The sequence below is a fragment of the Coturnix japonica genome, chromosome 28, assembly GCF_001577835.2.
Source record: "Coturnix japonica isolate 7356 chromosome 28, Coturnix japonica 2.1, whole genome shotgun sequence".
NCBI lineage: Eukaryota > Metazoa > Chordata > Aves > Galliformes > Phasianidae > Coturnix > Coturnix japonica.
This window is the reverse complement of record NC_029543.1, coordinates 3,999,103-4,019,625: the sequence shown is the minus strand read 5'-3', so window position 1 is coordinate 4,019,625 and position 20,523 is coordinate 3,999,103. Positions and strand designations below refer to the sequence as shown.

General features: G+C 51.6%; 1 protein-coding gene and 1 long non-coding RNA gene across 2 annotated transcripts; one reads left to right on the top strand and one right to left on the bottom strand.

Moving 5' to 3' along the window:
* Positions 1-1,149: 1,149 nt before the first annotated feature.
* LOC107325338 lies at positions 1,150-4,666 on the bottom strand. The gene is made up of 3 exons (XR_001559653.2): positions 4,527-4,666; positions 2,583-4,439; positions 1,150-1,353 (listed from the first exon to the last, which is right to left on the bottom strand). It is a non-coding gene; the product is annotated as an uncharacterized LOC107325338 (long non-coding RNA).
* An 8,637-nt stretch (positions 4,667-13,303) lies between these two features.
* Positions 13,304-19,639, top strand: TNFAIP8L1 (TNF alpha induced protein 8 like 1). The gene is made up of 2 exons (XM_015886763.2): positions 13,304-13,492; positions 18,245-19,639. The coding sequence occupies exon 2, from the start codon at positions 18,247-18,249 to the stop codon at positions 18,805-18,807; it is 561 nt and encodes a 186-aa protein (XP_015742249.1). The 5' UTR covers positions 13,304-13,492; positions 18,245-18,246; the 3' UTR covers positions 18,808-19,639.
* Positions 19,640-20,523: the final 884 nt, after the last annotated feature.

The window sequence follows — 20,523 nt, the reverse complement described above, 5'->3', positions numbered from 1 at the left end:
CAACATGGCACCCCAGAGAGGATCGAATCAGACAATGGGACTCATTTCAAAAATTCACTGGTGAGCACTTGGGCCAAAGAACATGGCATCGAGTGGATCTATCACATCCCCTATCACGCACCAGCCGCTGGTAAGATCGAGCGCCACAACGGTTTGCTGAAAACCACGCTGAAAGCGATGGGTGGTGGAACATTTAAGAACTGGGAGAAACATCTAGCAGAAGCCACCTGGCTGGTAAACACCCGAGGATCAGCCAACCGAGACGGCCCTACACAGTCCAACTCCCTGCGTACCGTGGAGGGAGACAAGGTTCCTGTGGTGCATGTAAAGAATATGCTGGGAAAAGCGGTTTGGGTCCTTCCAGCCTCTGGAAAAGGGAGGCCCCTCCGTGGAACTGTCTTTGCACAGGGACCTGGGTGCACCTGGTGGGTGATGCAGAAGGATGGGGATGTTCAGTGTGTGCCACAGGGAAATTTGATGCTGGGGGAGTGCAGCCTGTGATTCCATGTGTGTATATATATACATATATATATTTCTGTATGTACATATGTAATGCATGTTAACTACTGTTCTGTTTATATGTTGATAAAAGTTAGGCATGATGTGGTGATGTGTAATAAGGGGTGGAATGTTATGGTTTTTCAATTTGGTTGGTGTTGGTATTCCACATCAGAACACCATGCCTAATAATGGGAGTATAGGGGACAAGTTTTTTTTTTTTCTATGGACTGCCTTAAATGGGCATGTGGGGATGGGCACCGGAAGGGAAGTGGGGAAGGGGACGGGGTTGCTGGCCCGGCTCCCTGCGAGGAGACAACGTGGTTGGAGCTTCCCGCCTTCCACAGCTCCATCAGTGAGATTGGGGACTTGGTATTCTCTTTGTTGAAACTCTCTTGTTGTTGTTTAGCGTTATTAGGTTATTAAACTGCCATTAATTCTCAGATCACCTTTTTTTTTTTCTCCTTCATTTTTTGTTAGACCTAATCGCAATCTCCCTTCCCTTCCCCTCTCCCTAAACGCACGTGGCCAGGCTGGGCCGTGCCGTACAGTGCCGCTAGAGAAAAGGGGGGGGACTTTTGTTCCTGCTCTCCCAGGTTTGTTCCCACTGTCCTGGAGTGAGCTCTAGAGAGAACTCCGTGACACACAGCCACCCAAAGCCTTTACCCGAACAACACTTGCTCATTCTATTACTTCCGTTTTGATACTCATGCCCATTAATGCTGGGGAGGCTTCCCCAGCTCCATGCCATGCACACCATGTCCTGCACCCCTGATGATGATGCCTGTTGATCAAGAGATGACAACTCCTTTAATCAGGGGGCTTCCAGAATCTCTGAAACCCGTAGGCATACAACTGCAAGGGAAGATACAGGCTGTGTCCCAGGGAGAAAGAACCTGGGCAGCGTTAGAAGGAACTGTAACATCCAACCATCTGCAGTCAGGATACAAAGTATGGACATGGGGGGAGGTTGCCCAAGAGTTAATTAACTGTGGCAGAAAATACGGGCTGGTGATTTCTTCCACCAGTAAGTGTGAGCCAAGGGGAGTGAGGCTTGCAGCAGTCAAGCAGTGGCCCTTGCTCCTGGACCACTAAGCCCAAAGCTCAATGGGGCTGGAAGGGTCTCATTGGCAGTAAGAACAGGTAGGTGAAATATTGATCACAAACGTAATTGTCTCTGGACACTGGGCTGGCAAAAGGGTGTTTCATGAGATCTGATGGATGGATTACCCACAGTCAGGTTAGAGAAATCAGTTAACTGGTGGCCAGAACAAAAGCTCAAAAAGCTCAAGAAAAGCTGATGCATTCGCCCCCCTCCAGCGCAAGGTAGGCAGGAGGCGGGGGAGGGCAGTGAAGGGTGGATGTATTAGAAAGCTTACAACAAAAGGAGAAGATCCTCGATTTAACATCTTCTGTCCCAAGGCCTCACCCACCACCCTTGCCATTTGCCCCTGTGAGTCACCATCCAGTTGCCGAGAAGCCAGGGAAACACTTCTCTCCCTGGCCAGCCTGTGTGGATTGATCCAGCCAACCTGAGGCCAGCTTCCCTAACCTTAATGAAATCCCTTAACAAATACCCTTGGAAGGCTAAGGACACCCCCAAAAAGGAATATAAAATTAACACTTGCTGGATTATTCCCTCATTTTAACCATATTAACAAAGCCCCCAAAGGGCAAGTTGGGGTCTTGTTTTATTTTACAGAGGATCCCCGTGTGACCTCGACTGAACACAGAATGGCTGAGAGCTGCCTTTACCCATATGTGTTCTGTGAGAGAAAAACCGAAGATGTGACTGTGCCGGAATACTGAATATACCTCTGTGTTACATCTTTTGGTTGCAATAGTCTTGGCTTGTTGTGGTTGTGGGTTGTGACTGATATCAGTCCTTGGATCTGCTCAACTCCACAATTGGGCTCAGGGTGTTTTCAGCTCATCCTGGCTTTCTGGTGCTCCCTGCACAGTGGCACCATCCCTTCTGAGCCCTTCTGTCACCCCTTTTGGTCAAACTGGTGATGATTTGCATGGAACTCCTCCACGGTGCTTCCAAATTCCTAACACACTGGGAAATGAGCCAAGGGACCCACCTGATATCTGTTAGATGTGCTCACAAAAGAAATCCTTCCTAGAGCCCTTTGCACCGATGCTGTTCTGTGTCACATCTGTCCAGGAGCTGCATCCAAAAGGTGGCTGTTGGAAATGGTCTGAGTGTTGACAAGAGATGTGTGTGTTTGTGGGATTACCCCCCTTATGGTTCTTACTGTGGGGTATCCTACACACTGCCCTGTGAGAAGTTCAGCAGACCATCACAGTTCTTGAACTTCCAAACCAGCATTTCTATCTCTCAGCATTTGAACTGCTTTGGAAATGCTCAAGTGGAAAGTTCTCGAGACACTGAATCACCTTTGAGAACACCGCAGGGCAAGTCCACATAGTGCCCAATGGGACCAGATGTGCTTCTGGTGCATGAACTGCAGTGTAACATGGTGTGGCTGTTCATAAACGCCACAACCTGCACCGAAGAATTCCATTCTGGATCCTGGCTGCAGAAAGCAGCTGACACAAATACCCATATTGGTTGGACTGGGTTATTTATTGCTATTACTTGTTGTCAGATGTACAGTGATTACTTCTCACTTTCCTCCTCTTATTGGTTGTACCCTCCATGTACTTTGTAACCCCTCCAACTGGGGACGGACAAGGCCAACAGATCAGGGCAACATTTGTAACCAAGCCCAACTCCTTTGTACAGTTGTGTCCCACTGGACTCCCTCTTCCCATCCCAAGTGAGAATGAGCTGCACAATCAGCCAGGATTGGCCCTGCTGTGTCTGCAGCCTATCATGTGAGGACCTGCAGTGCCCAGGCAAGATGATGTGCCCAGCAGTGCGAAGCTGGCCCACATATGTGCAGATGGCAAGGAGCATGCCTGCAGCATCATGCAGGCCTCTTCCTGAGAAGTCTCACTGAGTCGCATGCCCGAAGCGCCAGCATGGATGGTTTGCCTGGGGTCTCTAAGGATAGGCTGGACGCAGGCCTCAAGGACAATGGTGGCTCATCAGTGAAAGATGTTGGCTGCTCCGAGACCACCTGGTGGCGTGAGGCCTTGGCTTCCTGCAGCTTGGGCAGCGCACCCTCACGCTGGGCTTCCTCTGCTCCTCCTTCTTCATCGAGGAACTTGACACGTCTTGTTCGGCCCAGCTCTTCTTGGCTCTCTGTTCCCTCCTCCACCATTTCAGTGGGAGACCCTGTTTTTTCCATTATGGGTGGCAGCAATCCAGATCTGTTGAGGGAGGACTCCTTGGGCAGGCTGGTCTCACCACAAGATGTTGCTGCTGCCATTTCCTTTGGTTGCTCCTGCGCTTCCCTGATCTTCTTCCAACTCCCTCTGTATATCACTCAGTTATTTTTGAAGACAAACACAATCCTGCTGTTGAACTTGGCTCATTACATTCTCATTAGAAAACCAAGAACAGCTCCATCCCAAAAGTTATCCACTTCCTTGGTGCTACCACCACACATGTAGCACATACTCTGCAGTTTTCAGCCTAGGCTTTAAAAACCAAAGGTAGAAAACTCCATGCCACTCAGTACAATGGTATGCAATGATGAGAGTCACTCAAGCTTTGCCTGAAGGGTGGAAAGTAATCTAAAAGCAGCTGGAGACAGCAGGGAAGATGAGGGAAGGTACCACTGCAGGGAAGTCAGGAGAACACCTCTGCTTTCTGGGATCAGGCAGCCAGTGGAGCCTCTCTTCCCCCAACCTGCAGGGTGATAGGCACATGTTCACTTATGCTCAGTGCAGCCCCGAGAAACTCAGGCAGCTCTATAGAGCTATTCTCCAACTCAGAACACCTGTGCTCAGGCCATGCTTCTTGCAGCTTTTTGCACATGCTTTGCAGACTGTGCCTTTACGATCAGTGCAAAAGACTGGTGCATCTGCTGCTGAAAGGTGAAAATAATTCAAAGATGGTAATAATACAAGAAGGATGGTGATAAATATCCAAAAGCTTATCTATAGGAAAAACTCACCAATATGGATGCCTTCAGTCTGGCTGGAAAATGCTGAGGCTGGAAAATGCTGAGCCTAGCTATCCAATCTCCACAGAAGAGCAATCTCCAAGAGATACTGTCTTAGTGGTGGTCAGCCCTTAAATGAAGTCTAGGAGAGGCGGAGTCAAGCTTCACCCCTTCCAGGAGCACAGCTGAATTACCCTCACCTGTGCTCCCACAGCTGACCCCACACTTGCCTCAGCTGATTAATCAGAGGTTCAGGCTGTGATTACCAGTTTCCCATACAGCTGCTATGATAAACTGGATCATTCCCTGATGGAGTGGTGGGAGTTCTGATGGAACACTGTGAGCGGAATAACGGGGGGTCGTGCAGCAGATCACTGAGTGCCGCCGGACAAATCAGGCCGTGCGCTCTGGGTGAATACAAACTCCACTTGTTTATTGATGAGCTGCAACCAGACTTGGAGCGCCAAGCTGGGCTGCTGCCACGAAGCCGCTGCCTTCTGACGCTCCTCCACTCAGTCTGTCCATTGCAGCTTCTCCATCATCTCCACAAGGCTGTTCATTGTAGAGGACTGGAAAGAAACAAAGCAAGAAACAAGAGGACAAAGCTTCCCTCAGCATTCTACAGTCCTCTTCATGTCTGGCAGACGGAGGCCCTGAGAACAACAAGAGCACGTCTGTGCTCACCGAGGACTCACCTCTGCAGGTGCAGGGGCAGCTCTCAGAGAAGCCTTCTTCATTTCTGCTCTCCTCTCTTTCTGTTGTTGTTGTCTGGCTGTAGAGCAAGGAAAGAGAAATTCATTTTGTCAACAGCAAAACTGCGGAAACATGGGTACCATGAAAACAGGCCAGGAAGCCTCTCAGGGAAGGGGGTTTCTAGTGGGACATGCAAAAGACCATTATGGAGTTAATGGAAAAAGAGGTGGTTATGCAGTCTGGCATGTCCTTGCCTTTGGACTGGGTAGCCTTCAACTCTTTTCCCTTCTCTGTCCAGAGAAGGAAAAAGCAAAGCAAACCCTAAGCAAACTTCTTGCACTTGTGTTATGGTTTTGCAATTTGGTTGGTGTTGGTATTCCACATCAGAACACCATGCCTAATAATGGGAGTAAAGGGGACAAGTTTTTTTTTCTGTGGACTGCCTTAATGGGCATGCGGGGAGTGGCACCAGAGGGGAAGTGGGGAAGGGGACGGGGTTGCTGGCCCGGCTCCCTGTGAGGAGACAACGTGGTCGGAGCTTCCCGCCTTCCACAGCTCCATCGGTGAGATTGGGGACTTGGTATTCTCTTTGTTGAAACTCTCTTGTTGTTGTTTAGCGTTATTGGGTTATTAAACTGCCGTTCGTTCTCAGATCACCTTTTTTTTTTTCTCCTTCATTTTTTGCTAGGCCCAATCGCAATCTCCCTTCCCTTCCCCTCTCCCAAAACGCACGTGGCTGGGCCGCGCCGCGCCATGCCATACAGTGCCACTAGAGAGAAGGGGGGAACTGTTGTTCCTGCTCCCCCGGGTTTGTTCCCACTGTCCCGGAATGAGCTCTAGAGAGAACTCCGTGACAACTTGATAAAGGAAGTGCCTCACCATGGCTGCTACAACAGCATCTTCTTACCTCTTGGCTTTGAGGCTCAGTCGGCACTGGGGCAGGCCCAGGATGTGCTGCTGGAGCTGGCACACTGCCTCTGCTCTGGGCCTTTGCCACACTGCGCTCCACCTTCGCGTGTTTCTTGGCAGGCCACAGCTCTGCTTTTTGCTCCTCTTCCTCCACTCCCTTGCGCTTTCTTGCAGCCACGGTCCTGCAGAAGGAGTGGTTGTCAACTGTGGGGGAAGGTCGTCCCCCTGTCCTGGGACCTGCTGTTCCAGGAAGCCCTCCAGCCTGGAGAGCAGCTTTCACGTAGATCTTGCCATTTGGCTCAGCACCTCTCCCTGTTAGAACCAAGAAAGGGGAAGCTGCAAGATTTAATGAGTCCAGCACTACCTTCAGGCTGCAAACTGGCACAGAATCACAGAATTAGAGGTGTTGGAAGGGACATCCAGAGATCATCGAGACCAACCCCCCTCATCGAGACCAAAGGCCCAACTGGGCCACGATACAAGGACATCTCATCTCCAGTGTTGACTGCAATGGATCTTAGGCTCTTGGGTGAACTGTGGGCTCGATTTTCCAATCCTGGACAGGAAAGGTCACTGTCAACCCCTCCAACTGCAAGACCTCAAGCAACATGCAATGACAACAGTCCCAGGAAAGGACAGACAGCAAGCCTAACTAGAAAGACAGGACCCAGAACCCAGATGCCTGCTGTGTGTCTGTAGCTCTCTTCACAGCTGGGCCACACTCCACACCAGTGCCCTGCCTTCCTGCAAGGCCACGCTTCACTGCAAGCCTGTTTGCTTCAGCTTCTGGCAGAAAGGAAACAAGAAAGACGTGAAGAGCATCTCTTGGGAGGAAGATCTGAGCACAGCCAACCACAAACTTCTGCTCCTCAAGCGTACTTTCTGCCATTTGCCTTCCTGCTGCTACAGCGGAGTGCCATTTCTGCAGCCAGCACACATCTGCAGCGTCCTTCCTTCTCTCCTCCAGCACACACACCCCTTCATGCAGCCCTAGATAGAGGCAGCTACCCACATCAAAGCTCACAACAGCTTCTTACCTGGCGAGGCTTTACATTTCAACCCTTGCTTAGCACCATCCTATGGACGCACACGCTCCATCCCTAAAACAACAAATCGTGTGTTGATTTCACAGACACCAGGAGCCATATTGTCCTGTTAGCCCATGTCCACCCCCAAAAAAACAAAAGACACTGTTCTATGGCCAAAACAGAAACCCATGTTTCAACTGCCATGCTCTTAGACAAAGCATTACTGCTCTCATTCCTGTTCAGATGGCAGCAAAGGAGCCCTGCTCTCCCTGACAGCTCTGCCTTCTGCAGAGCAAAGGTGCATCAGCAAGGAAAACGCTACCAGGTGCAAAAGTTGAGAAACATCTCTCTGTTGGTTGTTCATGCTCTCAATGGAACGCACTCAGCTCTGAGCACCAGCACTGATACACACACTTCTGTCTCACTGCTGCCATCAGCTGTCTCTTTCAGCCTCTCTAATGCTTCCCCTACAACACTGCACCTGCTCAGAAGTAATACTTCAACTGCATTCTTCCACCCTTCGTGAAAGAGGACTGAAGAGACTCACTTTGGCCTAGTGCTAAGGATGGTCCATTCCCATCATGTCCTGCTGTGCGCTGCAAGGCCCAGCTGGCATTCTGGCAGCCTGCTGGCTGCTGCTCCCTGGCGCAGGGAACCGCACTGTTCTTCTGAGGAGAGAAAGAAAGGAAGGTTCATGGAAATGGTTACCCCAAGTTTGCAAAGAGATGCAGCGTGCCAGATCATGCCAGAGATAGGATACCACAGTGCTGAGACATGATTTACCACTAAAGGAAACATCTGGGAGCACATTCACAACTTCAGCACAAGCTGTAATGGCTCAGCATATTTAGCTTTCTTATCGTTCAGCTGGAGAAGACAGGCGCTCTCAGACATCAGTTCAGGGGGTTAAACCAACACAGCTGCAAGATGCCATAATTATTCCAAGGGAAACAGTGACTTCAGATGTCACAGCTCAGTCCATGCAAAACCACTAAGCAGAGCCTTAGCTCTTGACCACCGTTTATTCCCCACCTTTTACTACTGCAAGCAGCTGGAACAAACTTCTCAGGAGAAACTCAGGGCAGCAGGGCCCTAGCAGACCAGAACCAAGCGCAGCTTGCAGGAGGGCAGTGCCCACTCTTTGCTCCCAGCCTGCCCCAGCAGCTCAAGGAGCCTGGCAATGCTGTCCTGTTGCAGCACACGCACAACCCAACTGCTTACTGAGGTAATAAAGGACCAGGAGGGCTTCCCCTGCTCCACCCCTTCCCCTTCAAACCAGAGAGAGGAAGAAAAGCCAAGCTAGGGAACCCCAGCCATACCTTCCCACGCACAAAGCAGGAACGGAAACTGCGTCTGTCTCCCTGCTGAGACATGGTGGAGAATGTCTCAGAAGAAGCTGGATTGCTCTCCACAGGGACGTCCTCTGTTGGAAAGAGCTGGCTTCACTCCTCCTTCAGCTGCCTCGATCCCTAAAATCTCCTCTGGGAAAGGAACCCTAAGGAAAGAAGCTGCAAGTGAAAAATAGTGAGGAAGAAGCATTTCCCCAGCTTTCTTCTATTAAGCACTTCAGACTCTCCAGCAGGGCAATGTCTCCAAACCAGCCAGTTACAAGAACCATCCCAAAAATACATCTCCAAAAGACAGCTGCCACCATTTCTGACAGCGAGTGTTCTTCTGCATCCCCTCAACAGCCATACACCTTGAAGCTCATGGCTGCTGTTGCTGTCATGAAGCAAACTCCCTTTGTCTCACTGCCAGCTTGTATGAGGGCAGATGCAGCATGCCATCCCAGCCCAGATTTTCTGCTGAGACATCTCCCAGCAACCACCCAGCACCAAACCTAGCTCACCTCTTCGGCCTGCTTAGCCCAAGCTGTGCCCAGCTCACACACACGCCACAGCGTTGCTTCTGATGGGCTCTCACAGAGTGATCTTTCTCAAGGATGGCTCACAGCTCAGCCTCTGCATGCAGCACACTCACCAGAGCACCAGCTCTGCTTGCCAGCTGTGGGACAAATGCACCCACCCCAGTGATGATTGTGATCTCAGCCTGTGCCCGCATCACTATGGGGCTTTCATCATAGGTAAAAAGAGCAGTCACCTCCTAGAACCAAATTCTAAGAAACCAACAGCAGGGTCACTGTATGGGAAATCACAGCTTGAACCACTGATTAATTAGCTGAGGCAAGTGTTGGGTCAGCTGTGGGAGCACAAGTGAGAGTAATGGAGCTGTGCTCCTGGGAGGGATGGATTTCAACTCCACCCTCTCTGAGACCTCATTTAAGGGCTGACCACCACTGAGGCAGCATCTCTTGGAGACTGCTCCCCAGTGGAGACTGCCCCAGCTATCTGGTCCAGGAATTGACATTGTTGAGTTTTCTTTACTCATAACCTTTGACTATTTACCACCATCCTCTGTTGTCACCTTTACAATCACCTAATGGGCTTACTTGAAGTAAAATAAGATAGAAATTAAGATGACTCTTGTGCATCCAGCACTTGCTTGGCTACTGCACCATTGGACCAAGGAGGCATTGCTCTCAGGCTGCCTCCAGCTTGGAGGCCAGAAAGATTTGAGCTCCCAAGCAACCAGCAAGCAAGGTCCTGCCAGCTCCCTATGTACTGTCAAGAGAGAGAAAGTCCCTGTAGTACATGTAAAGAACATGTTGGGAAAAGCAGTTTGGGTCTTTCCAGCTTTTGGAAAGGGTAAGCCTCTTCATTGAACTGTTTTTGTTCAGGTGCCCAAGTGCACTTGGTGAGTGATGCAGAAAAATGGGGATGTTCAGTGTGTACCACAAGGGAATTTGATGTTGGGGGAGTGAAGTCAGTAATTGCGTGTGTGTGTGTGTATATATATATATATATATATATATATATATATATATGACTCTCAGTGTGTGTTTAATCCTTGTTAATTATGGTTTGTTTGTATATATTAAGCATGATGTAGTGATGTAGAATAAGGGGTGGAATGTCATGGTTTTATGATTTTTGGTTACTGGTATTCCACATCATAACATCATGCAATGCACTGGGAGTTAAAGTGTCAGTGCTTCAGTTCTGAGTACCTGAAGAATTGCATTCTGCAGGAGGCTTTGCAGTCAGAGAGGAGATATAACTCCTGGCAAGTTCACTTGATTGGGCTTTTGCTTTTTTGTCTTGGCGCTCTTCTCCTTCACCTCTCCTGGCTGCTGCCCGTCCCAATTGCGTGCATCACTTCAGCATTATTGTAAGGCCTACAGCTTTCAGATACTCTCTCATTATATTTGATTTATTAGCTTCAGTTCTAATTATATTGTAGTATAGTGTGTTGTCTTGCATTCCAATACCATATTTAGTAAATTAGTTTGTATCTCTTCAGATCGTTGCCACTGTTTTTAATTATTTTGGGGTGCCCCATTTCCCTTTTCTGGAGGCACAGACTTTGCAAAATCCCTCTACTGAACTGGGCATGGAACCAGGCTGAACCAGACCATAAATTGTTGACACAGGGCCACAAGGACACAGGAAAAGATCTAAGATGCAAACAGGCTGCAGTGTGCACACTGAGTCTTTCTTTCTCATCATGTGGTTATGGAATGTTGTCTCTTCATTAGATATTGAGAAGGGCAGTTAGTTAGAAATACAGTTGCTGAATTATGTAGTTAATTCTTCCCTGCAGATCTGCAATAGTTTTTAAATGTTTTGAGCAGTATGGGCATAGTATTATGGACTAGAAAAAAAAAATTGTAAGGCTGTTCTGTTAGGATAGGAGACTCCCAGCAAAATAAAAACAGATTTAACAGACAGCAAAGAAGCCAGGGCCTCCACAAAAGGCCAGACTATCTCACTCTGTGAGAAGATTGAGATGCAACAGGCAGGCATCAAGATGCACCCCTGTCATCCTTCTGAGGTTATCCCTATGCAAGGACAAGCAGGAGTCCAGAAACAATGACCAAATGTTGAGTGAACAAGTGTTAGAATAACTTATCAGCTAGCAAAAATGTATGCTTACCCAGTATCCCTATGTGTAGCTGAGCCTCAGGGAGATTGTGAACCTAAAGTAGTCAGCCAGTGAGAAACCAGGGGAGAAAGAGATCAGCGTTGGGTAACAGGGCCTAAAAGATGCAACGCTGCTTTCTGCATGCTCTCCTGCTTGCAGGGGACCTGCCATTGCAATTGCCAATCAAAGCTGCTTGATCACAGATAGCATCCTGGTCAGTGATCTGGGTGTTTCCAACAATCAGAAGTACAGCGGCAACAAGAAGAGCAGCCCTGCAGTTTGTCCTTTCCTGGACATGAATAACTCCCAGCAAAGTGTAAAGAAAAAACATTGCTCTAAGCAGTGTTCTCAGTATGAAGAACCACCATGCAACTGAATGCAGCATCGCACATGGCTGTCAGTATAGAAATCACTGTGTTTGCCATTATCCCTTATGGCTGAGGGAACACAAAGTAGTCTTTGGAGTCTGTGTAGTTTTTTTGTCAGTGTATTGTATAAAATGAATACAAGTTAGAGAAACAGGAAGAGGTCGAAAGTGATGTCCCAGAATATCCAGCATGCCACAGATACATGCAGCAAAGGCTTTTCAGTTTTAGGTGTCCAGGAGCATAACCTTGGAAGACTGGCTGTGCAGGCCTGGACACAGGGAAGCCTCTCAGGTGGCTTGGGGCAAACAGGCAATCCTGGAACACAGGCTTAGGTGCAAGGCACTAGGGCCTGGGCTGGCACACCAAGCACCCAGGGAAGCCTCTTAAGTGCCCTGTGCCACTGGGAATGGCTCAGCACACTGCCATACTGTGAGCATGTCAGCATGGGGTGAGCCAACACTGGGGATCCAGTATGGGGCAGCAATGGGGACAAAAGAGCTGTCCCTGCACCCTTATCTTTCATGTGCTGCTCCCAGTGAACAGTTTGTGCCTGCTCCCTGTGAGTGGACAAGAGGATCAGATGAGCTCAGGAGAGGGGTTGACGCCAGGCAGCTTGGGGCTGCAACTGCTCAGGAGAGCAGCAACAGATGGTGGGGCTGAGAGCAGCTCCTGGGGTGCATGGGCAGAGGGAGGGCATCATGGGGTGGGGTGCGCTGTACCCTTGGCTCGGTTTGTTCAGCTCCAGCCTGGGTTGGAGGGTGGAGGAGTTCCACAGTCATGGGCAGTGGGTGAAGGAGGGGATGTTCCCCTTCTGCACTGCGAAACCTTATCTGGAGCACTGCCTCCTGATGTGGAGTCCTCAGCTCAGGAGGGACTCAGACTTGTTGGAGTATTACCAGAGGAGGGTCACGAAAAGGTTCCCAAGGGAACACCTCCTTATGAGGACAGGCTGAGAGCTGGGGCTGTGCAGCATGGAGAAGAGAAAGCTCTGGGAATGAGCAGATTATCAGGACCTGAAGGAGCTGTAAGAGAGGAGACAGACTCTAGCAGAGGACAAGGGGAAATGGTTTCAGACTAAATGAGGGGAGATTTAGAGTGGATATAACTTCCCTGGAGGGCCCCCCGTAGAAGACAAAGTCTGTTGGAGCACTCCCATGGAGCAGGAGCTGCAGAGGAAGGAAGGAACTGTTTAACTTCCCAGCTGCTGCATGAAACTATCGGCAAATTCAAGTCTGTTTAATCCAGACTTTAATTTGCTCTAAATCCTGCCTTTAGTGCTTTTAATGCCACCTTTCAGAATTAGGATCCTGCGCAGCGGCTGCTTCGAGGGGTCGGAAGGGATGAAGGGGCCGGGATGGGATAGAAGGCAGCGGTGGAATGATGGGGGGCAGGATGGAGGGGAACAGCGGGATGGAGGAGAGGGGACGGGACGGGAGCGGAGCGCAGACTGACCCCTTCTGGCGGGCGGCACCACCGAGCGGCGGCAGAGGCACTCCACCCCCAAACCCGCTGAGTCGGAGCGCGGCCACAGAGTGCGGGATTTCCCGGGGGCGGTTTCGCTCGGCGCTATCGGGCGGGAGCTCAGCGGCACCGGAACGACAGCAGCGGACGGAGCCGCCCTCGGGTACCCGCCTGCCGGGCTCCAGCCGGGGCGGGGCAGCCCCGCAGCGCACCGGGGAGGGGTCGCCCGTCCCGTGCTCGGCGCCGGTGACCCCGGGGCGAGAGGAAAGCGCCCGGCGCCCGCCCCCTCGGTACTCCCCCGCCCCTCTCCTATTGGCAGCTTCGTAGCAAGCCCCGCATCACCATTGGCCAGCACCGCCGGTGGGCACCGCCTCCACCGCAGCCGCGCTCGGCCCCGCTCGGTCCGGAGCAGCCCGGAGCACCGGGCACGGCGGCTTTACCGAGCACCGGTACAGCGCCGCTGTGTCCGGGCACGAAGAAGCCCCGGGGAAAATCAACACCCCGTCCCACCGGAGGAGCCCTTGTGGCCCCGGTGCAGGTAAGGGCTGCAGGCGCGGGGCTCGCTGTCCCTGTTTTCGGCCCCGCGGGAGAGGTTCTACCCTGACCGCGGCTCTGTGCTCTCCGGCCGGGAGCGGCGGGACCGGCAGCAGCTCCAGCAGCTCCCCCTGCGCCTCTGAGCGCGGTGGGGGTGGAAGGAGGATGGAGCTCTGCGCCTGAGAGCGGAACGGCTCCGAGCTGCCCCGGAGCTGCGTGCTGGCAAAGTGCGGGAAGCGGGAGGTCCGGGAGGGGTCCCGGGGAACGAGTGTGGGTCTGGGGGCCGCGGTTTGGTGGGACGTGTTGATGGGGCGGCTGGGTCTTGTGTGGGGCTGTGCCTCAGCTTCCCCTCTGGGTAAAATGTGGGAGAACGGCAATGGAGAGGGCTTCACTGTCGCTGCTGAAGGAGTGTGCTTTGGAGCCCATCCTCCTGCAGGGCGTTAGGGTTTGTGAACCAGGGGCTGCAAAGGGGAGAAGCGGCTCCAGGAAGGATGTGATATGCTGTTCTGTGCTGCGCAAGTGGGGCCGTGCTGCCCTATATGGCATCCACTCTGCAGCAGCCCCAATCTGCACGTGTGGGGTGCCTGTGGGGCACCACAGCTCCCAGGGGCTTAGAGCCCCCACAGCACCATAGGTGGATCTCTGAGGCTGGGAGGATCCCACCCTAGTGTGAGGTGCAATCTCCCTGACTGCTGCAGAACACACCAAGAGGTTTTTAGGGTTCTGCAAACATTGTGTTGTGACCCGAAGCACAGTGTCGCTAGAGGAAGGCTGCAGCAATGGCCCCGTTACAGGACTGCCTCCATCAGGATAAAGTCTATCTGCAAAACTTTACTTCGCTTTGCCCCTGCTGCAGCCTCCCAAGGGCAGGAAGTGTGTGCTGTGCTGTGCAGCCTCGGCACTGCTGCTTCCCCCTCTGCTTTGCACTTCCCCATCTCTCTCCTGAGCCTCTGTCTGCTACGGGTGAGGAAGAAAGGAAGTTGCCACAGGAGAGAGCAATCGTTGGCTGCCTGATAAGGGAAGGAGGAAATAGAAGGTGAGATGGATGAACCAAAATAACCCCTTCCTCCTCCTCCTGCTGCTGCAGCTGCTAGGCCCCTGGGCGTGATGGCACCACTCAGTCCCCAAGCATGGCATAGGGGTGCTTTCCCCAAGGGCCCCTTCCAGGTGCCAGCAGCTGTTCCCATGCAGCACCTGTGGCCATGTCCCCAGGGAAGGGAGCACTATGGGAGCCCTTTCCCCACCTATGTGTGAGGCTGGGGCTGGTAGTGGGAGTCCTTCACCCAGTTCCGTGCATGGGCACATTTGGGCTGCTGGACACACGAGGGTTCCCAGGTGCCCATTCATATTTGGGACCAAGTCAGGTGTTTCCCAGCCCTGCAGGCTGCTTGGGGATGCTGGGCTTGTTGCAGAGGAGCCAACTCCTCCAGGTAGTTCCTGGCTTCTATCCTATTGGGTGTCAGGGGGCACCAGGATGAGCAGTGCTGGGTGCAGGCAGGGTGCTGCAATGACTCTGTCTGCAGTCTAGCTCGCTCCATCCCTCAGGCCTTCTGTGCTGCCTTTGGCCCCTTGGTACCAAGGTGACTGCGTCCTGTGTGTACCACTATGCTGTGCTGCAGGGATGGACAAGACACTTTCTCCTGGGCAGACTTCAGGTTATAAAAGTTTGAAAACCCCCAAAGGCATTTTGTCATCTTGGGTCGTCTCTTCCCTTTTTTTTTTTTTTTTTTTTTTTTTTGCTGCTGAGGAACTGGGCTTGTGCTCCTGACCCCAGCACAGCCACCAGCAGGATGGCATGGGGCCGTGAGCAGTGCTGGAGCAGCCCTGTGCACTGCTGTGTTGCTGCTGCATTGCTCAGGGAAAGGGGGTCATGGCCCAGAACTCAACAGTGGGTCCCAAAACAGCAGAGCAGGGCCATGCAGCAACCAAGTGAGGCACTGCATAAGGCTCAGGGTTTACCCCCACAGTGTTCTTTGTTCCCTGCCCTCACAGTGCTCCTGCTCACCCTGTTGGGTCATAAGGTTTTCCCCGTGCTGTGAGGTAATTCCCCTCTGGCCTCACCCTGCACTGCACCTGCAGGGCTACATGCTCCTATGGCAACACACATACACACACCAGTGACAACCAAAGGTGCCAGCTCCCTTCTGTGCCACCCAGCATGTGGCTGGGGGGGCTGAGCACTGTGGGGTCAGGCTCCAGTTACACCCCAGTGGCTCTGGCCCTTCTCCCGCGATCTGGTGCAGCAGCGAAGTTTAATTAATTAATGTTGGTTGGGCACTTGATGGTTGGCAAGGGAAAGTGATAGGGCAGAGCAGAGCAGCAGTGCGGCGCAGTGTGTGCATCTCCCTGAGTGGCAGTGGGAGAGTATGGGACACACAATGCGGGGACCAGGGAGATGGTGACCCTGAAACATTGACTTTTAGCATTGGCCCTAATAGGAGATGGTGGTGCTGCCCTTAGGACAGTGTTGGAGGGAATGGAAGTTGGCTGTGAGGTGGAGGAGCTCTTAGCTCAAGCCCTCCTTTCTGCATGCTTGCTCCACACTGCCTCATGCATTATTGAAGTGTGTTTTGCATTCCCGCATCAAATATTCATCCTGCTGCCATGGGAGCTGCTGTGGGGCTGCCAGGAGTGCAGCAGGGCCACGTTGTGAAGTGCTGTAGACACCTGGTGATTGGCACCCAGATGGACACCAGCATAGGGTGGTGAGTGTCAGGTGTGAGACTGGGACCCCCCTGGCCCCCTTAAAGGGGTTTTTATTCCCTCTATGGATGAGATTTTCATCCCTACTCACAGACAGTTTTCTCCTTCCTCCACCCCATTCCTGTACCTCCTGCTCCTGTATCTCCAGGTCTTTTTCTGCTACTGCAGTTGAGCAGTTTTCAGTGCTCAGCTGAAGCCCTGAGATGAAACAGGAACCTGCCCAGCCTTGCAGTGCTTTGGGGATCATTGGAGAATCACGTTGGCAGCTCCCACAGGATGTCCAGGCATAGAACACTGTGTAGATGTTGCAGCCTTCAGCTGAGCCCCATGGTGTGGCCATGCCTTCAAGTCCCACTGGGATCTGCAGAGCTCCCAGGGAGCTCTGCTTTTCTCAGTTGGGTTCAGATTCCTGCAAAATGGGTGGAAAAAAGCCCAAAGAAATTACAGTGTCTGTGTGCAAAGTCATCATTCATTGCCAGGGCCACACTGCACCATGCCCTTACAGAGCAAGGCTCAGTATGCAGCAGTGCTGCTCTTTCAGTGGAAGACCCTGTTTCAAGGGCGTTTTCACTAAAAAGTAGAAGGAAAAAAACAAGCCCAGCGTAGGGCTGCAGACTTGAGCGACAGGAAGGAAATCTGGTGGTTTATTTCAGTCTGCAGACTGCTCCGTGGGGCAAAGCAGACTCTTCCGTGCACTGATAGTGGCAACAGCCCCTCTGCCAACAATGGAACCAGAGGTCAGCAGGACCCTTCCAGCAGGAAAAAGCCCCATTCCATAACATCTCCCACTGGGAGCTGATTGCATCCTTATTTCCCCCCAAGACCAATGCTGAAGCAAAGCCTGTGACTGTAGTTGAGTATTTTGGAGGAGTGTGCGCTTCCTCTTTTTTTTTTTTTTCATGGCTCTATAGGTGGAGTTTGCTTTTGCTCATTGCCTGTGGCTGCCCAACAAAGAGCTCAGGCGTGGGAATTTCTATTTATACAGGCAGTGCTCCTGCTCCGCATACATCAGCACTGGGTGCATTCAGGGCACAAAGCCCAGTGCCAGCAGAGGGGCTCACGGCCTGGGACAGTGGCTGGGGCTGTGTGTTGAGCCCAGGACATGGGCTCAGCTCTGGCAGTACTGTCTGTGCGGGACCATTGGCACTCAGTGAGTTCTGTGAAAGCAGCATCTGTTCTTTGTCACTTCTGTCTCAGTCTGAAGCTCATGCTGGCAAAAATCAATGGTTTTGCATTGAAAGAAATACCTACAAAGCACCACATTTTTCCTTAGGGCTGTACATAGACCACATGTGGCATCTGACTCCAGTACTGCTTGCTCATTTCATGTGCTTCCAGTCCCAGTTGTGTGCAGGGGAAGAGAGGTGACAGGAGCTCAGCTCAGCCCAGGGGGTGATCACCACAAGCTTTGAGCAGAAACCATTCTCTCCTCTCCATATCTGATTTATTCTCATTCTGGCAGTGTCCTTTAGCTTCAGTATTTCTTTTCCCTCCACGATGAAGAGGACCAGCGGTGAGGTATTTATGGAGCGATCCCTTCCCTGCTCTCCTTTTACCATTCTGACTGTGCTGCGTGCAGATAATTGCATAAGAAACGTGCATCCCCCACCCATCCTCACACTGGAGCAGCTGTCACCACACAGTGCTGCACGTGGCTACAATGGGTGACTCAGCCACACCTGTCTCAACCTACAGGAAGTGAGTCAGGTTGTAAGGAAGCAGTTAAGTGATGGGGCAGGAGCCCTTCCTGCGGAGTGAGCAGTGCAGTGGCAACCTTGGGAGGTAGAAGAAGGCTGAAGGTTTCATGGGCGGTACTCAAGTGGGGATTGTGCTGCAGTTTTATCCTGGCAACTAGGGGAAGAGAGCCAGAAACACCCCATAAGTCATCCCCAAACCAAAGCTGGGGTGTGAGCTCCTCTCCTCAGGCACCCAGATCCTCCTGAGGAGGAGCTGCACCTAGTTTCACCTTTAGTGTGAGGTGTGCTGGGAGGAGAGGATGTAGAGGCTGTTCCCAGACATGGGCTGAACCATATGTACCTCTTTTTCCCTGCAGAGATGGACACCTTCAGCACCAAGAGCTTGGCCCTGCAGGCCCAGAAGAAGCTCTTGAGCAAAATGGCTTCCAAGACTGTGGCCAATGTCTTCATTGATGACACAAGCAGCGAGATCTTGGACGAGCTTTACCGAGCCACAAAGGAGTACACCCACAATCGCAAAGAGGCCCAGAAGATCATCAAAAACCTCATCAAGATTGTGATGAAGCTGGGTGTGCTGTACCGCAATGGGCAGTTCAGCCCTGAGGAGCTGCTGGTGATGGAGCGCTTCCGCAAGAAGGTGCATACCTTGGCCATGACAGCAGTCAGCTTCCACCAGATAGACTTTACCTTTGACCGCAGGGTCATGTCAAGTGTGCTGACAGAGTGCCGGGACCTCCTGCACCAGGCTGTCAGCAGCCACCTGACGGCTAAGTCACACTCCCGCATCAACCACGTCTTCAACCACTTTGCAGATTATGAGTTCCTCTCGGCCCTCTATGGGCCAGCTGAGCCCTACCGCACCCACCTGAAGAGGATCTGCGAAGGTGTCAACAAGATGCTGGAGGAGGACAACATATGAAGCCATTGGTGGCAACGTAACTCTGCATCCTGTTACCTGTGAGCCTGAGGACAGGACATGCGGCCATTCTGGTGATGGCAGGGCTTTGTCCTCTGTGATGCTAACTCTATCATTTTCTCCTCTTTATATAAAAGACTGAACCTCCTGAGTTTGTCTGTCCCTTGCCCAGGATCTGCAAACTTTGCTCCTGGCTGAATCCTTTGCAGGTCCTCCAGGGCTTCTGGCTCACTGGGCTCCTGCTGTACATTCTTTTTCCTTTGTCCATAAAGTGCTCTTTACTCCAAGGAACTGGCCACAACTGGATTCCCCACTTAGAACTTGATTGTAATCCTCCTATAAAAGACAAACAAAAGACTGGCAGTGTGCAGCACCAATCCAAGCAGATGGGCAGCCGCTTGGTGAGAGGTGTGATACCATTATCATGGCTCTATTTTGGCAAGGTTCCAGAAGCCCCATGACACAGTGGGAGCCAGCCATGCTCCAGGCTTACACTGCCCAGCTTAGGAGGGTACTTCTGTGCCCTGCTGGCTCGAAGGGGTTTTGGCCTCCCAAAGACAAGTGCCGGCAACCAGAAAGATCCCCAAATGCATGGGTGAGCAGCAGTCCCTCAGGGCTGGAAGCACCCTGGTGGCCTCATGTTCTTCTTCATCCTGGGCTCAGCTGGGATTCCCCAACAGCCTCCTGTGGACTTTATCACTGTGATCACTCAGATGCCTTCCTTTGTCCCGAGTATTTCACACATTTGACGTGTCCTGGAGTGAGTTCTAATTGTTATTTTTTACAAAACTCTGTAGCCCCGATGAGTTATTTAATTAAACTCAACTGGTTTGGCTTTGTGCTCCCTGTGGTTCATACAAAGCTGGTGATGGTCACCAAACAAGTGTAATGGGCTCTAGCTTGCTAGGTTTATCCTTTGCATGAGGATTTCTCACTGTGCCTGAGGCTTCTGCTCTCACTTTCTCTGGCATGACAACAAAGATCCTCCCCCTCAAACCGCTGCTCCCTGGCACAACAGTGTTTCACAGCCAACACTGAGGTGGTGGGAAAAAATATGGTGCAAAACCTGCACCAAAGGTGTGGGGTCCTGTACATGCATCAGTCCCTGTGCTGCACAGCAGGAGCTAAAAAAGCACAACCCCAATAGCAAAAGGGAAAGGGCAGCCTTACAGTGCGCTGTGCTCTCAGTGCAGGTGCACCAGCCTTGGTCTATTTCAAACACTGATCTTTGCTTTGAACATAGAAAATCTCCCTGTTAGCAGACAAGTCACTGCACAATATCAGCTGGCCTTATCTTGGTGACTTTCCTATTCCTTGTGCTATGTGGAACGTCTCCAGTGTTCACAGGTACAGCACAGCCACTCACACCCACTGCTCTCTTCCTTCAGCCAGCTCAAGGCAGTGTTGTTTCAGCCTTTAATATTAAACAAAGATGTAAAGCCTATACCTGTCATTTCATAGGCGTGGCTCTAAATATCACAGCTAATTTAATTGTGCAAAGCATGCTCGGGATGCGGAGTAAGGCACATATTCAAGCATGCACGTAATAGAATGCAGCCAAGAGTCAAAGAGTTGTTGGTCCCTTGGAGAAGGCAAGAGAGGTTGGCTTTGGTGTGCAACGTTTGAGAACAGACGTTCCTGTCTCCATTGGGCAGAAAGCAACTGTCAGGTATGTGTCGAAGAGTAGCCGAGGCTGCTAACAGCTCAGCAGTGCTTGGT